The 14,194-nt window shown below is 57.0% G+C and overlaps 10 protein-coding genes across 10 annotated transcripts; 6 read left to right on the forward strand and 4 right to left on the reverse strand.

Moving 5' to 3' along the window:
- Window positions 1-117: 117 nt before the first annotated feature.
- L969DRAFT_20021 (uncharacterized protein) lies at window positions 118-1,179 on the forward strand (the record flags this gene model as incomplete). The annotated part of the gene is made up of 1 exon (XM_014709666.1): window positions 118-1,179. One exon carries the CDS (start codon window positions 118-120, stop codon window positions 1,177-1,179), a length of 1,062 nt encoding a protein of 353 aa, XP_014565152.1.
- Window positions 1,180-1,278: 99 nt separating this feature from the next.
- On the reverse strand, window positions 1,279-1,962 carry L969DRAFT_20022 (uncharacterized protein; the record flags this gene model as incomplete). Its single annotated transcript, XM_014709667.1, has 4 exons — window positions 1,279-1,289; window positions 1,338-1,778; window positions 1,839-1,885; window positions 1,943-1,962. The coding sequence occupies 4 exons, from the start codon at window positions 1,960-1,962 to the stop codon at window positions 1,279-1,281; spliced, it is 519 nt and encodes a 172-aa protein (XP_014565153.1).
- Window positions 1,963-2,065: 103 nt separating this feature from the next.
- On the forward strand, window positions 2,066-2,686 carry L969DRAFT_54663 (uncharacterized protein; the record flags this gene model as incomplete). The annotated part of the gene is made up of 2 exons (XM_014709716.1): window positions 2,066-2,250; window positions 2,308-2,686. 2 exons carry the CDS (start codon window positions 2,066-2,068, stop codon window positions 2,684-2,686), a joined length of 564 nt encoding a protein of 187 aa, XP_014565202.1.
- A 14-nt stretch (window positions 2,687-2,700) lies between these two features.
- L969DRAFT_97034 (uncharacterized protein) lies at window positions 2,701-4,708 on the reverse strand (the record flags this gene model as incomplete). The annotated part of the gene is made up of 5 exons (XM_014709717.1): window positions 2,701-3,453; window positions 3,501-3,537; window positions 3,586-4,382; window positions 4,434-4,534; window positions 4,591-4,708. The coding sequence occupies 5 exons, from the start codon at window positions 4,706-4,708 to the stop codon at window positions 2,701-2,703; spliced, it is 1,806 nt and encodes a 601-aa protein (XP_014565203.1).
- L969DRAFT_105703 (uncharacterized protein) lies at window positions 4,504-5,693 on the forward strand (the record flags this gene model as incomplete). The annotated part of the gene is made up of 4 exons (XM_014709718.1): window positions 4,504-4,929; window positions 5,097-5,201; window positions 5,263-5,386; window positions 5,486-5,693. Exons 1-4 carry the CDS (start codon window positions 4,878-4,880, stop codon window positions 5,691-5,693), a joined length of 489 nt encoding a protein of 162 aa, XP_014565204.1. The 5' UTR covers window positions 4,504-4,877.
- A 181-nt stretch (window positions 5,694-5,874) lies between these two features.
- On the forward strand, window positions 5,875-8,426 carry L969DRAFT_79567 (glycoside hydrolase family 47 protein; the record flags this gene model as incomplete). Its single annotated transcript, XM_014709719.1, has 2 exons — window positions 5,875-7,046; window positions 7,094-8,426. The coding sequence occupies 2 exons, from the start codon at window positions 5,875-5,877 to the stop codon at window positions 8,424-8,426; spliced, it is 2,505 nt and encodes an 834-aa protein (XP_014565205.1).
- Window positions 8,427-8,490: 64 nt separating this feature from the next.
- L969DRAFT_54577 (uncharacterized protein) lies at window positions 8,491-9,198 on the reverse strand (the record flags this gene model as incomplete). The annotated part of the gene is made up of 4 exons (XM_014709720.1): window positions 8,491-8,712; window positions 8,767-8,980; window positions 9,031-9,105; window positions 9,158-9,198. The coding sequence occupies 4 exons, from the start codon at window positions 9,196-9,198 to the stop codon at window positions 8,491-8,493; spliced, it is 552 nt and encodes a 183-aa protein (XP_014565206.1).
- A 20-nt stretch (window positions 9,199-9,218) lies between these two features.
- On the forward strand, window positions 9,219-9,818 carry L969DRAFT_90612 (uncharacterized protein). The gene is made up of 4 exons (XM_014709721.1): window positions 9,219-9,317; window positions 9,376-9,465; window positions 9,523-9,566; window positions 9,625-9,818. Exons 1-4 carry the CDS (start codon window positions 9,306-9,308, stop codon window positions 9,695-9,697), a joined length of 219 nt encoding a protein of 72 aa, XP_014565207.1. The 5' UTR covers window positions 9,219-9,305; the 3' UTR covers window positions 9,698-9,818.
- L969DRAFT_54452 (uncharacterized protein) lies at window positions 9,805-13,479 on the reverse strand (the record flags this gene model as incomplete). The annotated part of the gene is made up of 9 exons (XM_014709722.1): window positions 9,805-10,101; window positions 10,132-10,136; window positions 10,157-10,372; window positions 10,426-10,499; window positions 10,546-11,111; window positions 11,164-11,271; window positions 11,324-11,591; window positions 11,742-11,830; window positions 11,881-13,479. 9 exons carry the CDS (start codon window positions 13,477-13,479, stop codon window positions 9,805-9,807), a joined length of 3,222 nt encoding a protein of 1,073 aa, XP_014565208.1.
- A 106-nt stretch (window positions 13,480-13,585) lies between these two features.
- On the forward strand, window positions 13,586-14,178 carry L969DRAFT_243275 (uncharacterized protein). The gene is made up of 2 exons (XM_014709723.1): window positions 13,586-13,992; window positions 14,062-14,178. Exons 1-2 carry the CDS (start codon window positions 13,692-13,694, stop codon window positions 14,145-14,147), a joined length of 387 nt encoding a protein of 128 aa, XP_014565209.1. The 5' UTR covers window positions 13,586-13,691; the 3' UTR covers window positions 14,148-14,178.
- The last annotated feature ends 16 nt before the right edge of the window (window positions 14,179-14,194 follow it).

Below are 14,194 nucleotides of genomic sequence, written 5' to 3' on the forward strand. Positions count from 1 at the left end.
CGCGCCGTGCCTGCTCGATCGGTAGCGTCCTCTTGCGGAGTTTGTACGGAGAAAGGCTCAGCCTCATTTGCCGGACGAATTATTGGAGGGCATCCGGACACAAATCTAGCCGGAACCATGGTGCCCAATAGAGCGCTGACGTTGTCAGAGAGACCCACTGCAGAGCTCATTCGGGGCAAGCATCTCAAGCTCGTTGACGGGCAGATTGATCTGGACAATGTTCCACTCAATGGCGGAGCTCTCGCCAAGGTACACTGGCTCAGTCCCGACCCATACATCAAGCAGCGTATGCGACCGCCGACGGTCAAGTCGTATGTGCCTATGTTCGAGATCGGTCAAGCCGTGGAGGGGCATGCGATCGTCGAGATACTGCGAAGCGAGCATAGCTCGGTGAAGAAGGACGACATGCTCTTTGCGTCCGGCGTCCCTTGGAGCGAATATGCAGTGTTGCCGGCCAGAGGTCTCCAAAGCTCTGTCGTGCTCAACGCCAACGATATGCCGAAGCTACCGCGCTATTCGGCTTGGCTGTCTGCATGCGGCATGCCGGCCATGACTGCCTTTACCGGCATGGAAGTCTTTTCCAAAGCCAAGTCGGGCGAGAAGCTCTTCGTGACGGCAGCGAGCGGCGCAGTGGGTCAGATGGTTTGTCAGTGGAGCAAGAAGCAGGGCTTGTTCGTCATTGCCTCTGCTGGCTCTGACGACAAGGTTGCCTATCTGCGCGACGTACTCAAGGTGGATCACGCATTCAACTACCGCACGGCGAACGTACTCGATGAGCTCAAGAAGCACGGACCGATCGATATCTTCTTCGACAACACTGGCGGGTCCGACATTGATGCCTTCTTCGAGACGGCAGCAGACTTTGCGCGCCACTTGGTGTGCGGAGCAATCAGTCAGTACTCCAAGGCGGCAGCGGACCAACACGGCATCAGAAATTGGTTCTACGTCATCACCAAGAAGTTGACGATCAGGGGATTCGTCTACAGTGACGACTTTGCGAAAGTGAAGGAGAGGTTCTACCATCAGGAATGGGCCCAATGGGTCGCAGACGGCGAGATCAAATACGTCGAGGATGAGAGTGTCGGGATCGAGAACCTCGAGCAGGCTTTCATCTCGCTCTTCTCTTCGAGAGCAGGCTCCGGGAAAGTGATTGTCAAGATTGCGCCCGAAGCTAACTGATGATGAACGTCACGCGGACACGTTTTACGTGTGTATCAGTCGCAATCACCCACTCGGAGCGCACATGCTCAAAAGCCACGATGCATCTCATCAATGAGCCTAGATGGCACCTGTTTGACGGTCAGGCCAAGTCCGCTCGTCTCACACGACAGACTCACTGAGGTTGCCAAACTTCTCTTGATATCCATCGACGGTGAATTTACCACGTTTCATCATCGATTCTACGACCTGGGCAATTTCTGGTCGAGCCTTGTTGAGGTCGTGCAGGGTGAGATCCTCAAACGGACGAGCGTCCTCAATGTCCTTGAGGGTGCCGTTGAGCTGCTGAAGCTCGGTATCGATCTTTGACTCTGCCTGAGTGGCTGCCTCGACTGCTTTGGCCTCGAAGGCATCGATAGCCTTGAGTTGCGCTCCGAGATCGTAGTCGACAGGCTTAAAGTCGTTGTACAGCTTCTCTGCCTGGCTGATGACATCCTTGTTCTTCAGTACCTCACGGTAGTGAGCAAAGTCGATGTCCGCCTTTTGCTCCTTCAGGCCATTGTTCGCGATCCTGGCATCATCGTGACGCTTTCGGAAGGCTTGCAGAGTCGAGACGGTCTCTACAAGCATCACAAAGTGAGCATACGCTGCCGTCATCGTGCAGCGGGCAAGCTGCGGACCTTTGGATAAGCCAAGCTTGCTGTATACTCGCGTCCATTCGACGGCTCTGTGCATAGACACAGCGAGTCAGCGCTATTGCAAGGAGCAGCTGAGCAGCACGCACGCTGCGGCTGCCTTCGACATGGCTCGTCAAACAGTGTTTGCTGCTTGTGCCTGGCACGAGAAGGGCTCGGTTACCCCCACATGCATCCTCCGCGCCGACCTCACATGAAAGCCCGCTCATGCAATGGCACGGCGCTCGCTGTGGGGCGAAGCAGTCATAGCGACGCTACCTGCCGAATACATCGATGCAAGCGATCTGAGACAGGTTCCAGACACGCAAGAAGTCTTCCTTGCCCCAGATTCGGATATTTCCGTGATCCTTGAAATCTTGCAAGCTGTCGACTTGAAGCAAGATGAAGAAGCCATCAGGTGGGCCACCGCCCATCTTGTCTTCGCCGAGACGGATCTCATGCTGCGTGACTATAGACACATCTTTGATTCCCTCGCGCATGACAACGACGCATTCTCGTCCAAAGTGACGGATGTGACAGCTCTTTCGACCAGCCAAGATGGTCTCTCTCGTGCATCGCTTCGAGGATGGCAGTCAGTGTCCAAATTCAACAAGTCGAGCGATCAAGCAGATCTCGTTCGGATCTACCTAGGTCTCATTCGCATTCCGGCAAATCTGACGCGTTCAAAGACCCAGGGCGCCGAGATGCTGGTCTGCGTCAACGCACCGGCCGGTAAAGCGCTCGAGCTGCTACAACAGAATGCGACAGCGCTCCAGGACGAATCCGTACCGTTGGCCGTGTTCGAGCAGATCATGGACAGCTTGCACATCGTCGATTACAGCCTCTTCGCCTGATGTGCTTGAGCTGGCTATGCTCGGGGCGTACCATTACCGCCAAAGCGAGTCACGCCGCTCTCGCTCAGCTCTGGTATGGGCGACCCAGCTTCGAAGTCGCCCAGAGCCGTATGAATGGCTCTCGTCCTGCTCTGACTGCTGTTCGCTCCTGCAATGTTGTACGGCAATCGGCCGCCACCAAGTTGTGGAATGTCGTTGTACTCTTGCGAGTTTTGTCTAGTATGCGTGTGTGACTGGGATGAGATGCTCGATGCGAGACTCGCTGATCGCTCCTGTGAGAGCCTGCGATGCGAAGCTGCACGCTCCCGGGACGCACTGGACATGATACCCGTCCAGCGTTTGGCATCGTCTGTGCGAGCTTGCCGTTGTCTGCCTCGCGTTGACGGCGCGTCATCGTCATATTCGAACGGTAGCCAGTCGTCAGTGTGCGAGTCATCGTCGGTATCTTCTGTCATGCTGAGCAGACCCGCTTCTTCGTCATGGGGCCCGTCCTGAGCGACGGTCTGGCTCAGATCTGTTACGCTGCTAGCCAATCTCCTCGAGACTGCCCGTTTGCGCATCGGCTTGCGATTGGGGTCATAGATGTAAGACTGTGCGACGATAGTCACATCGAAACAGAGTGTGCCGCCCGAACCAATCAGGAAGGGTAGACTCTCCCTGAGATCAGTCGACGGATCGACGAGGATCGAGATGACATAGAACAGATTGCCCATGAATGCGGCTACGAAGAGAAGCATTGCGAGACCTTCAACTGACCGCCGCCGATACTGTGTTCTCATTCAGCTCCATGTTCACCGTTCCCTGGCAGACTGACATTCTGATAGATCTGCGGACAACGCGAAGTGAGGTATCTGAGACGCTTGTGAGTTTTTGAGAGACGGGCACTGCAAGTCGCTCACAGTGTAGCACAGACCCATGCTGACACTCTGCCGATGATTCTTTGGGTATCAAGAGCAGGCTGAGGGTCCTCATCGGGAGCATCCCCATCGCTCGTGCTCGGAAACGCCAGTGAGCGCTTTCTGTGGCGCGTGCCCAGCCAATTCGAAGACGGCGATGTGCTTCGCACAACCCATCCTTGAGCCGGTGTCCATGCAGCCTCCCCATAGCTGATACTTCTCGCGCTAGGCCCCGCGTTGTATTGTCGCAAGCCCAGGACGGCGGCTACGCTCAGAAAGACCATCGTTTTTGCTTTTTGTTTAGATACCGCTCGCTGGGCTCTCCTGCCTTGTGCGGGCGAGGAGAACGTCCGAGTCGATTGCAGCGTGGCTGGACTGGCTTCGTCGGCGGACTGCCCAAGGTGGGTAGCTCTTCGGGAAGTTGGCGCGTGAGATAGAGCATGATCGCGCGAGTCGTGTCTCCCTCTGCTGTTCGCTTCGACCGAAGGCGTAGATGCATACGAGACGATGGAAGTGAGTGTAGCTACAGAGGCGTCTAACGGTTCGCCATGCGTTGGCGGAGAAGTGACGGTACTGCCAGAATAGGTATGCTTGGGCATGATCGGTCGCTGTTTACCGTGACCGAGCCGCGCACCGCGTTCGCTGGACGTCCTCCGACGGAGATGACGGTGTTCTGGATATACTTCGCTTGGCGCAGAGAAGAGTAGCTTCTCGTCAAAGGTGGAAGTCTGGCGTGCATAGTAGATGTATTGCGACATCAAGCACAAGTCGACAACGCAGAAGTACGATGCAAGCCATGTCTGCTCAGATCCATGAATTTTTGGGTAGCGGCGAGCGATGCTCATGCTTACCTGAAAGGGAAGCTGATGGGTGAGCAGACAGCCGGCGAGATTGGTCAGATCGCCAGCAAGCCAGGACAGCAAAAAAGGCAACGAGAGCCCTTCTACAGACTCTGCGAGCACAGTGGAGCTTCAGACAGAGCCTCGAAGTCTTTGACGGATGACAGACTGTTGCGATAATTGGCGACGACTTGAGGAAACACGACGCCAAGCCAGGCGGCAATAGACAAGGCACCGGTCAGATTGGCGACGGCGGTACGGTCCAGTACCGACACGATAGCTCCCATTGCATCGTCTACCGCTGCCGGAGGAGCGGCCTCGCGTGCTGAGTGCAGAAGTGGCCGGGAGAGACGATACCAAAATGTCGGTGCTGCTGTTGCTGATAGTCGACTTGGCTCGTCGCGTCGCCTATCGGCCTCCTCAAGCTAGCATCATCGACCATCCCAGCGGCAGGCCATGGAGGACCTTGTGGAGCTCTCGGCAGCCTTCCCCGAGCTCTTCGAGAACCGTTCGTGGCTGCGCTTCTCGCCTATCACAGATCTGGCTGGCTTCATTAACGGCATCGGGAGGCTTGCCGAACAGGACGACGGTCGCCTTGCTCGGCTGATCACTTCGTGATGGGCAATGCTGCCCTTGCCTGGTCACTCGACTTGAGTAGATCAAGCCTACTCACAGCTTTCGACCTCGACAAGCAGCAAGGTTGGTGGTCGGCGCGCGTTACCTTTGGGAAAGGCAACATCAGACCCCTCGCGGAGCTCTTCAGGCTGAAGTCTGTCGATAGTGCGGTATAGCTGTTCGCAAGGTCTACTGGGATATTGACATGTCGTGCCTGTTGCGACAGTGCCTGATCCTGACCATACATGCCTCGACAAAAGTGTCTGCAAAAAGTGCTTTGACGGCAACGAGCTCAAGGGCCTCATCAAAAATCTGCCCAGGCTAGCGCTTGGGTTGATTGAGCAGATCGTGTACGTAGTTGCCGACAGGCAGCAGCTCAGAGTACCACATCGATCTTCCTTATGCACAGCTAGGTAATACTGCAACACGAAAGCATGGGACCCCTTCAGATACCGGCTCGAGGTCCTTGCCATTGCGTTCGAGGAGGATCTAGCTCGGCCACTTCGCAGTCGCTGGGGGAACGATAACCACTACTTCGAGTACCGCGACTGCTACGGCTATGACCAGGTTGACGAGGAGAACCTTGACGAGTATGGCTCGGATGGCTCATACGGCTACGACGAGGGAGAGATCTCTGCCCGCGTACGGCTCCAATGAACAGGGTCACGATAAGATACTGATGAAAGTGGTGGCGCTGCAGCGCACTTCCTGCAAGTCTGTTGTTGAACGTTAGATGACCTGGTGCATTGGTATGTCGTGAACCCGCGAACGCGCCGCGTGACGTCGACAAGTTAGTCGCTTGGGCTTTAGCGCTGTCAGCTCCTTCCTTCACCTGAGCATGCGATGGCGCACCTCCTACTGGAGTGTGATAGCATGCGTCTGGCTATGCGTCAGCGCAGGCGGCCGCGCCAGAGCTGGGCCAGCCATGTCAAACGAACGCAAGCGGCAACTACGAGAGCTCACGCGAGAGACGTTCAATCATGGCATGCGACATTACATGCGAGTCGCCTATCCTCAAGCAGAGCTACGGCCGCTTTCATGTCAGCCTCTCGGTCCCTCACCAGATCCGACAGATGAGATCAATGACGTCGTCGGCCACTTTCCCTTGACACTCATCGACGCCTTGGACACCTTTGTGGTGTTCCAGGACAAGGCAGGCTTCGAGCGAGCCGTCAAAGACGTCCTGCGTCAGCTCAGCTCGTTTGATATGGATAGCAAAGTCCAAGTCTTCGAGGTCACCATCCGTGTTATGGGCGGTTTGCTGTCGGCGCACATCTTTGCTAGCGACGAAACTCGAGGGTTTGCCATCTCAGGCTACAAGGGAGAATTGCTCTCGCTCGCACAAGACCTCGGTGAACGTCTCTTGCCTGCGTTCCAGTACAGCTTGACGGGCATGCCGTTTGCGCGCATCAACCTGCGACATGGCATTTCGCGAACGGAAAGCACAGAGACGTGCACTGCAGGTGCTGGTTCGCTATTGCTCGAGTTTGCCACGCTCAGCAGATTGACGGACAACCCCATCTACGAGCAAGTCGCACGCAAAGCCTTTTTCTCCCTGTGGGCCAAGCGATCAGCACTCAATTTGCTCGGCAACACGATTGACTTGCAGACCGGCGCATGGATCTATGGCATCGCGAGTGTCGGTGCAGGCATCGACAGCTTTATGGAGTATATGATCAAAGCTTATGTTCTATTGGGTGATGAAGAGTATTGGAACGTCTTTGCAGAGAGCTACGATGCCATACAGCAGCATGTCAAGAGCTCAGAAGGTCACTGGTACCGCGGCGTCAACATGCACTCCGGCAAGATCGCACAGACGCACATCGATAGTCTCGGCGCTTTCTGGCCGGGTACGCAAGTCCTTGCCGGCGACGTCGAATCGGCCATCAAGGGTCACCTCGTCTATGCGAACATTTGGGCTCGCTATTCAGGCTTACCGGAGACGTTCAGCATACAGAACAGAGAGGCCGTCTCCGCGGGCTATCCACTGCGGCCTGAGTTCATAGAGTCGTGCGCCAAGAGCTTTGCCTGCGTTAACGAGTCTGATGAGGACGCAGAACGCTCTATCTGTATCGAGCAACAGGCGATCCGTACTATCTCTTTGTGGGCGAGCGATTCATCGAGGATTTCGTCAATCGTACCCGGGTCGACTGCGGACTAGCTAGCCTCAAGAACGTCAAGACTGGCGGGCATGACGACCGCATGCATTCCTTCGTCCTCAGCGAGACCCTCAAATACGCCTATCTGCTATTCGATGAATCAAATCCGGTCCACAAAGATGAGAGCAACGCCGTCTGGTCAACCGAGGGCCATTACCTCGCGGTCGATCGGCATAAGCTCAACCACTCGACACATCCGCTAGTGTCCACTTCACCACAGCGAGGTGCTCTGAGGGCTACTTGCGTCAATCCGGTACAGCCAACACCATGGACGACTAGCATTGCAGCTCGAGGAGATGCAGATGTAGCCCGAGCGCTGGTGAATTGGGATGTGAGCGAGTCATTCGCGCTTCAGACCGGCATGTGGTCGCCATATAGTCAGTGCGCGAAGCCAGAGCTCGAGCAGTATGTCCGTCCAAGCACTGTCGAAGTTGTCTTTTCACCCAACGGTCAAGTCGAGGATCCCAATCCTGGCGCCGACAAAGTGATCATGCTCTCGAACGGTTTCGTCGTCCGCAAGATGGAAGGTCTCCGGCTTACATTGACCCAACGGCCAGACTCTGGCGGCGCCTACGATATCACCAGGATATCGCAATACATGATACCAAAGGGTGCGACCGTCTTCTTTGCAGACCCCAGCGTGCTCGATGCGTTCCGGCACGATCCGCAATCGACGCAAGAAGTCCGGCTGAAGACGCGCTACCTCGACACTGCTGGACGGCATGCTGTCGAGTCTCATCTCGGCATGAGGGCGACATTTGGACCCAACCCACTGCTGCCGAACGTACTCAGTCAGACGCACTTTGCTCGCAATGCCCCGATGCGGAGCCTCATCAAGCCTTCTTCGACCACGTACGGTTGTCATCCTTACAGTGTCGCGCGGCCAGCCAACCCGAAAGCGTCGGGGCCGGTCGTCTTCTTGCTGAGAGGACACTGTACGTTTGTCGACAAGGCATACTATGCAGCTCAGAGTGGTGCATCTGGTCTCATCGTCAGCTCGGACCACGACGAGGCGTTGCAGGCATCCGGGGACGGCGAGCCAGTCGACCTTCTTGCAAAGCTTAGCGTACCTTTGATCACCGTCAGCAATTCGACGGGTACACGACTCGACGAGTTACTCTCTGTCAGCAATCGAAGCATACAGATCGAAGCCATGCCGCCGGAGCTTGTGCCCGATAGCAAGATTCAGATCAATAATTGCCTCTTGCTCAACGTGAAACTCTTAGAATGAACACAACCCGACGAATGTTCGCAAATCCCTGTTGTTGCTACAATCTAGTAAGGTATCCTTGCCTCTATCCGTCATCCTGGACGATCGAATAAGCCGGCGCGTTCAGCTTTGCGGTACCTTTGAGGAAGGTGAGCTCGATGACGAAGAGGTACTCGAGCGTCTTTGCGCCGACTTGCTGGACGAGATCTCCCGCGGCGAAAGCAGAGCCGCCCGTCGCGATGAGATCGTCGATGACGATGACGTTCTGATCGGGCTGTATGGCTCCCTTTTGCATCTCAAACGAGTCCTGTCGGCGCCAGCATGAGCTCTGGCACGGTGTCGCGTCATATTGAGAACGCACTGTGCCATATTCCTTGACGTATTCTGCTCTGACGCACTCTCCTGGCAGCTTGCCTGCCTTTCTCACGGGTACGAACGCCGCCCCCAGTCTGAGGGCGATGATGGGTCCGAGCAAAAACCCTCTGGCGTCGAGACCGACGACGACGTCTATTCGTTTGGACTGCGTCCTTGGCAGCGTGACGGTGAAGATGTGTTGTAGAAAGTGCGTGATCAGGCTTGAGACTAGCATGAGCGCTCGTCCACTCGACGGGAGACAGAGACGGACGACTCGAAAGCGACTGGATCACGCAAGATAGGGAACATGTCGAGAAAGACGATTCCCTTCTTGGGGAAATCGGGACTGTCTTGGGCTTCAGCATGCGGTGGCACTGATGAGGATGGGCATAGCATACTGCTCGCCCAGAAGGCTTTTGAGATGCGCTACGTCAGCCATGACTGCACTAAGATCTGGCGCTCAGCGTGGTCGGCTCGTCGCGACGATTGTCGGCCGTCGGCGTCGATAGTGCACCTGATCAGAGGCTTCACACCTCTCGGTCGAGCATGTTTGGGAGGGTGAGGCTGGCAGGCATCATGCAGAGCATAGTAGCTGACCTGCCGTCGAGCCACGCAGCTAGCGCACCTCTTCTTCGATGCGCTGCTCGTCTCTGCCTGTCTAGCAGGCATCAAGCGATCTACAGGACTGTCGCCTGCCCTGAGCAAGGTCAGTGTCTCTGCGATGTCGTTCACTGGCGATCGCTGAGCACGCCAGACTGCACAGATGGGCAGCAAGGATCTCAAGCAACTCATGGCGACCTATCTCGAGTGAGTCGTCCGCCTCTTTCGTAGTCGAGATCTCGCTCAACTGACTGCGCTCGTTCAGATTCGGCGAATGGGCCCTCGATCTATCCATCGTTGCAATGGGAAGATCAAATGCCTTTGAGCGACGGAGATGACACGATCGTTGGGAGCATCTGTGGGCTCATCATCTGTATCGTTCCACTTATCAGTTGCTTGTTCGGGCCGTCTCGTGCACCCCTCTGCTACACTCAGGAATTGCAACTCAATGTGACAACATATACATGGGTGACATGAACGCCTTTGCCGTCAGCAAATCGGCCGTCCCATTGACGAAAGAGGTCGCGTTTGCAATCGATGTGACATTGCTGCCGATCGCGCTCGTCAGCTCTGGATCCGGGCCGAGGCTCTTGTATGATAGCGAAAAGGCGAGCACAAGCAAGCCTTGGCCGACGACGTCTGTGAGCGATGTGATGAGCGGCAGCGCGTTGATGTCTGGATCGTAGTCGTTTCGCCACAAGTGGATCGTGAGCAGATAGGCAAAGGTGAGCGATGCAAACACCTGCACGTCCTCCTGTAGGAGTCAGATCACTGGATCTGAGCACTTCAAAGAGCACTCGCCGTTCCGGCCGCAACGCCGGTAAAGGTAAGACAGAATACGAGACCAACTCGCGCGCCGTTGGTGAGCCAGACGAAGAGCACGAAGCCGCACAGGACGGGCATCGAGATTGCGAAGAGGGTCGATGCCACGAGCAGGTGATTCTCCTCTCGAGACGCATGCAGCGAAGTCGAGATGCGCGAGCAAAAGATGCCGCCCACGTTGCCACATATTGCTGCGACCAGCTCATCATCAGCGCTTGGTCTGTAAACCTCGGAGACGTCGCACCTGTGGTGACAGCTGCCACGAGACCGTAGCCTCGAAAGTTGTTGACGGCATGCTCCAAGATCACGCCCGTCGCACTGAGCCAACCGTCAGCTCGTCCAGATCGCGAGATGGGCAAGTCACCTCGACAGGAGCATGGCGGTGATGAGCGGGATCCATCCGCTCCAGAGCAGCTCTTGTACGTAGGCATTGCGGAAGGTCACGAAGAAATGGAGCACGATGGAGAGTAGCAAGCCCAGAAAGATAAAGGTCGAGACGAAGCTGCCGAGCACGCCGACGAGAGCGCTACTGATGACGGCAAGGATCGTCAGCGTGATGAGATCGCCGAACGAACTAGCGAGCGGGGTTGCTATGTTGTCTGGATTGATGCGTGCCCATCTGCTGAGGACGACTAGACTGCACATGAACGAGCCAGTGACGGCGCTGCTGAGACTAGCTGCCAGCATACCCGCGCAGAGTACCATGATGAGCTCAAAATAAGTGCCCGGCCGCGTACTGGCGGTGATGCCGGTCTCGTCGAGGGCAGCCTTGGCAGGCAAGGGTAGACCGGTTCGCGACGCGAGGCCGAGCAAGAAGGCGATGACGCCTGCGATGAGGGCGACGATGAGACCCTGCACTTGCAGCAATGCAAGATTGCCCAGCACGAGCGCTCTCCTCGTCCTCCTGACGTCTAACTCGCCAATGTTAGCCTGCGCGGTGGCGATGAGCTCGAGCGACAGGACAATGGCATGCGAGACTGACGCTGGTCGAGAAGCGAGCGGCGAGACAGAGCTCGAGATTGCCCTTGAGGTTGAGCAAGATCGGGACGAGGATGAAGAGCTCCGGTACTCGGACGAAGACGGTCCAAGTCTGCTCGTAGCGTCAAGCTGGCAGGTACCCCTTCGGCTTGAAAGCGGCATACCTTGAGTCTCGCGAGCACTTCGCCTGCCAATACAGAGCCCAGCGTGGCCAGCAGAAGCGAAGGTACGGTCTGTCTGATCATCTCCTGAGCAAAGCCGGCTCTGAAGAGCTTGTCTCGCTTGGCTTTACGCCGGCTGCTCGTTCCACTGCTCGTCGAGCCGTCATTGCTCGCACGTCTGGACTGGGATGATGGGACCGCCAGTCTGCTGTGCGGCGTGTCAGGGAGCAGCTGATGCTTATCCTCTGCGCCCGCATCCTGTGGCATCGAGCTGCAAAGGACGCCAGCGAGTCGGCTTGCTCGAACCTCAAAGTCGCGTTTGCCAAGTCGCCAGCGCGTCAGAGCGTCAAGCGCCAGGCATCCATCGATGCACGTTATGTACAGACAACAGTGATCATGACCTGACAATCAGAAGAAGGACAGCTGCTCTCTTGAAAAGACGGGCGGACGCCAAAGTAGGGAAGAAGGCACGATTTTGCGCCTCCGCTTCTTCTTTGCGCGCTCGTGGTTCTGCAGATGCATGATCAGCTCGGGCTAGCAGCTACATGATAGGCGCGCACCTCGATAGCCGCATCAGAGAGACATATGACGTGCGCGTTCTTGTACCACTTGAGCAACTGCAGCGCCTGGCAGGTATGCATGACGTCGTTGTGAGTGATGGCGGTCTTGTTGGCGATTTCATCGATGCTGATCTCCTCTGGCGTATTGAGCAAGAGCTCGATGATCGTCTCTTGCCAGTATGCGCGGTAGCTGAGCAAGCCGAGATCGGAGAGCGGCTTCTCTGGACTGCCCAGCTTGTTCTCCTTCTTGCTGAGCTCGTACGAGAACTCGATGAGGAGCTTGCCGAACCCGAGTCGTTGGTATTGTGGCAGTGTCAGAATGCAGGCGACGTTGTAGTTCTCGGCAGACTCTTTCTCCTTGCTGAAGTAGCCAATCAGGTGCATGCCTCTGTCGTCTCGGAGGCACATGCAGTAGAACAGAAACGGATCTACGTCGTAGTAGAGCGTCTTGTGGTCGAGAAAGCATTTCGAGAGCAAGCAGAGGTTACGGCACCAGGTCTTCTGCTTTCTGCCATCGATTTCGAAGAAGCTGATGTCCTCATGTCGGTAGATCTCGTTGCCTGGCGGGTGTTGGAGCGTGCACTTGTGTCGATGCCGCTCGAGTGACTTGGGTGCGGCGAAGAAGCTCAGACAGAACTCGCAGATGTAGAGCATCGGGATGTGGGCATACTCGACAGGATACTGTGAGAAGTACCAGGCTTCGACGACGTGGCGGCCCATGGTGATCTTGTCGAGATTCTTGACACGGGAGATCTCGTTGTGTGACTGCGTCATCGAGCCCTGCGTCCTCAGCTTCTCGATCTCATGCTCTTTGGAGAACGTCTCTGGCTCGGCGGGCGACTGTGTGTCGTCCATGAGTGACGCCTCCTCGCCGTCCCCATCAGCGTCGTCATCGACCATCTCGACCGCCACGACGGCACCACCGTCTCCTGCATCTTCGGAACCCCCATCGTCTTCCTCTCCCTCGCCCTCGCCCTCGCCATCACCATCCTCACTCTCCGCAGGCGTCTCCGAGTCGGCTTTGCGCTTCTGCCCTGCCGCGGCCGTGGCTGCCTTGAGGGCTGCCTTGCGGAGCATGCTGCCTCCCGTCGAGCCTTTGAGAGAGTGTATGCCGGGCGGGGTGGCCGTGGCGGGGGAGCCCTTCTGGCTCTTGCTCGGTGTCGCACTGCCAGACCTCTTCTTGTCGTCTGCCGAGGCCGAGGGAGGCATGGGCCAGATGACATCGCGGTCGAGCAAGAGTCTCTTGCCGGGCACCCATTCGTCGAGGCGCTTGTTGAACTCGACGTAGTGGATGTAGTACTCCAGCCGATCTGCTTCCGGCAGCTCAGAGTTGTCGCTCCCCGAGGCTGCCGCTCCTCGCAGGATGCCCCGGCTGGCTCCATAGGCTCGCGCAGACCTGTCTCGTATGGCTAGGATCTCTGCCCGCCTGGCTTCGTCGGCCGGTCGATCGACGAAGACCTTGCATCCTTTGACGAGCGAGGAGAGGCTGCTCGTCCCTCTTGTCACGATGGGTTTGACGACGGCAGGATCGTTTGCAGCGACTTGCGCGGAGGGGGCTGGCTTGGCAGGGTCGACGTTCTCCTTGCCAGCGCCTGCCATGGCCGCGCTATGATCAGACTGAGCCCGACTGAGCCCACTGTTCAGCAGCACAGAGGGAACGAGAGAGTCACCCTGTCTCGTCGATCCGAGCGAGCTGCCAACATCTCGCGACCTCAGTCAGGCGCGAGCTGAGCTCAGCGCTCGATCGCCCAAGGCTTCTTCAAGCCATCGAGCGCTTCATTGTCCGCTTCCCACGGTCGGCCGTCGATGGGATGTCTGGCATCTCGTCGGCCGAGTATGCTCGACGGAAGGACAAGACCCAGGCTGCCTATGAGCTCCAGGTGAAGGGCGCGAAAGAGGGTGCGCTCAGGTGGACCGTCTACGCTCTCGGGCTGGTCACCGCGGCACACTTTACGTTTCCCGGCTTTGCACGCCAGACGTTGGCCGGCAAGGCCTTCCTCGTGAGCTCGGCGAGCATCTTTGGCATGGTGACCTGGGCGGATCACTACTTGCTCCACTACGAAAGCGAGCAGAAAGAGTCCGAGCGTGCCATGCGTACGCTCGCCATGGCAGGTGAGCCCCACTGTGGTTCATCACAGGCGCCTCAACAGCCGATTGACGAGCTCTGGACGAGCGTGACAGATATAGCAGGAGCAGGCGGTGTAGCAACAGAGACGGAGATCCGTCGATGGCAAGAGCGTAGACGAGCAGCCAAGCCGGTCGCATGAAGAGCTGTCCGGGTCCTTCCTCGAGGCCACGCAGAGAGAGAGAGATG

Source organism: Mixia osmundae, assembly GCF_000708205.1.
Source record: "Mixia osmundae IAM 14324 unplaced genomic scaffold scaffold_13, whole genome shotgun sequence".
In the NCBI taxonomy this organism is placed as follows: domain Eukaryota; kingdom Fungi; phylum Basidiomycota; class Mixiomycetes; order Mixiales; family Mixiaceae; genus Mixia; species Mixia osmundae.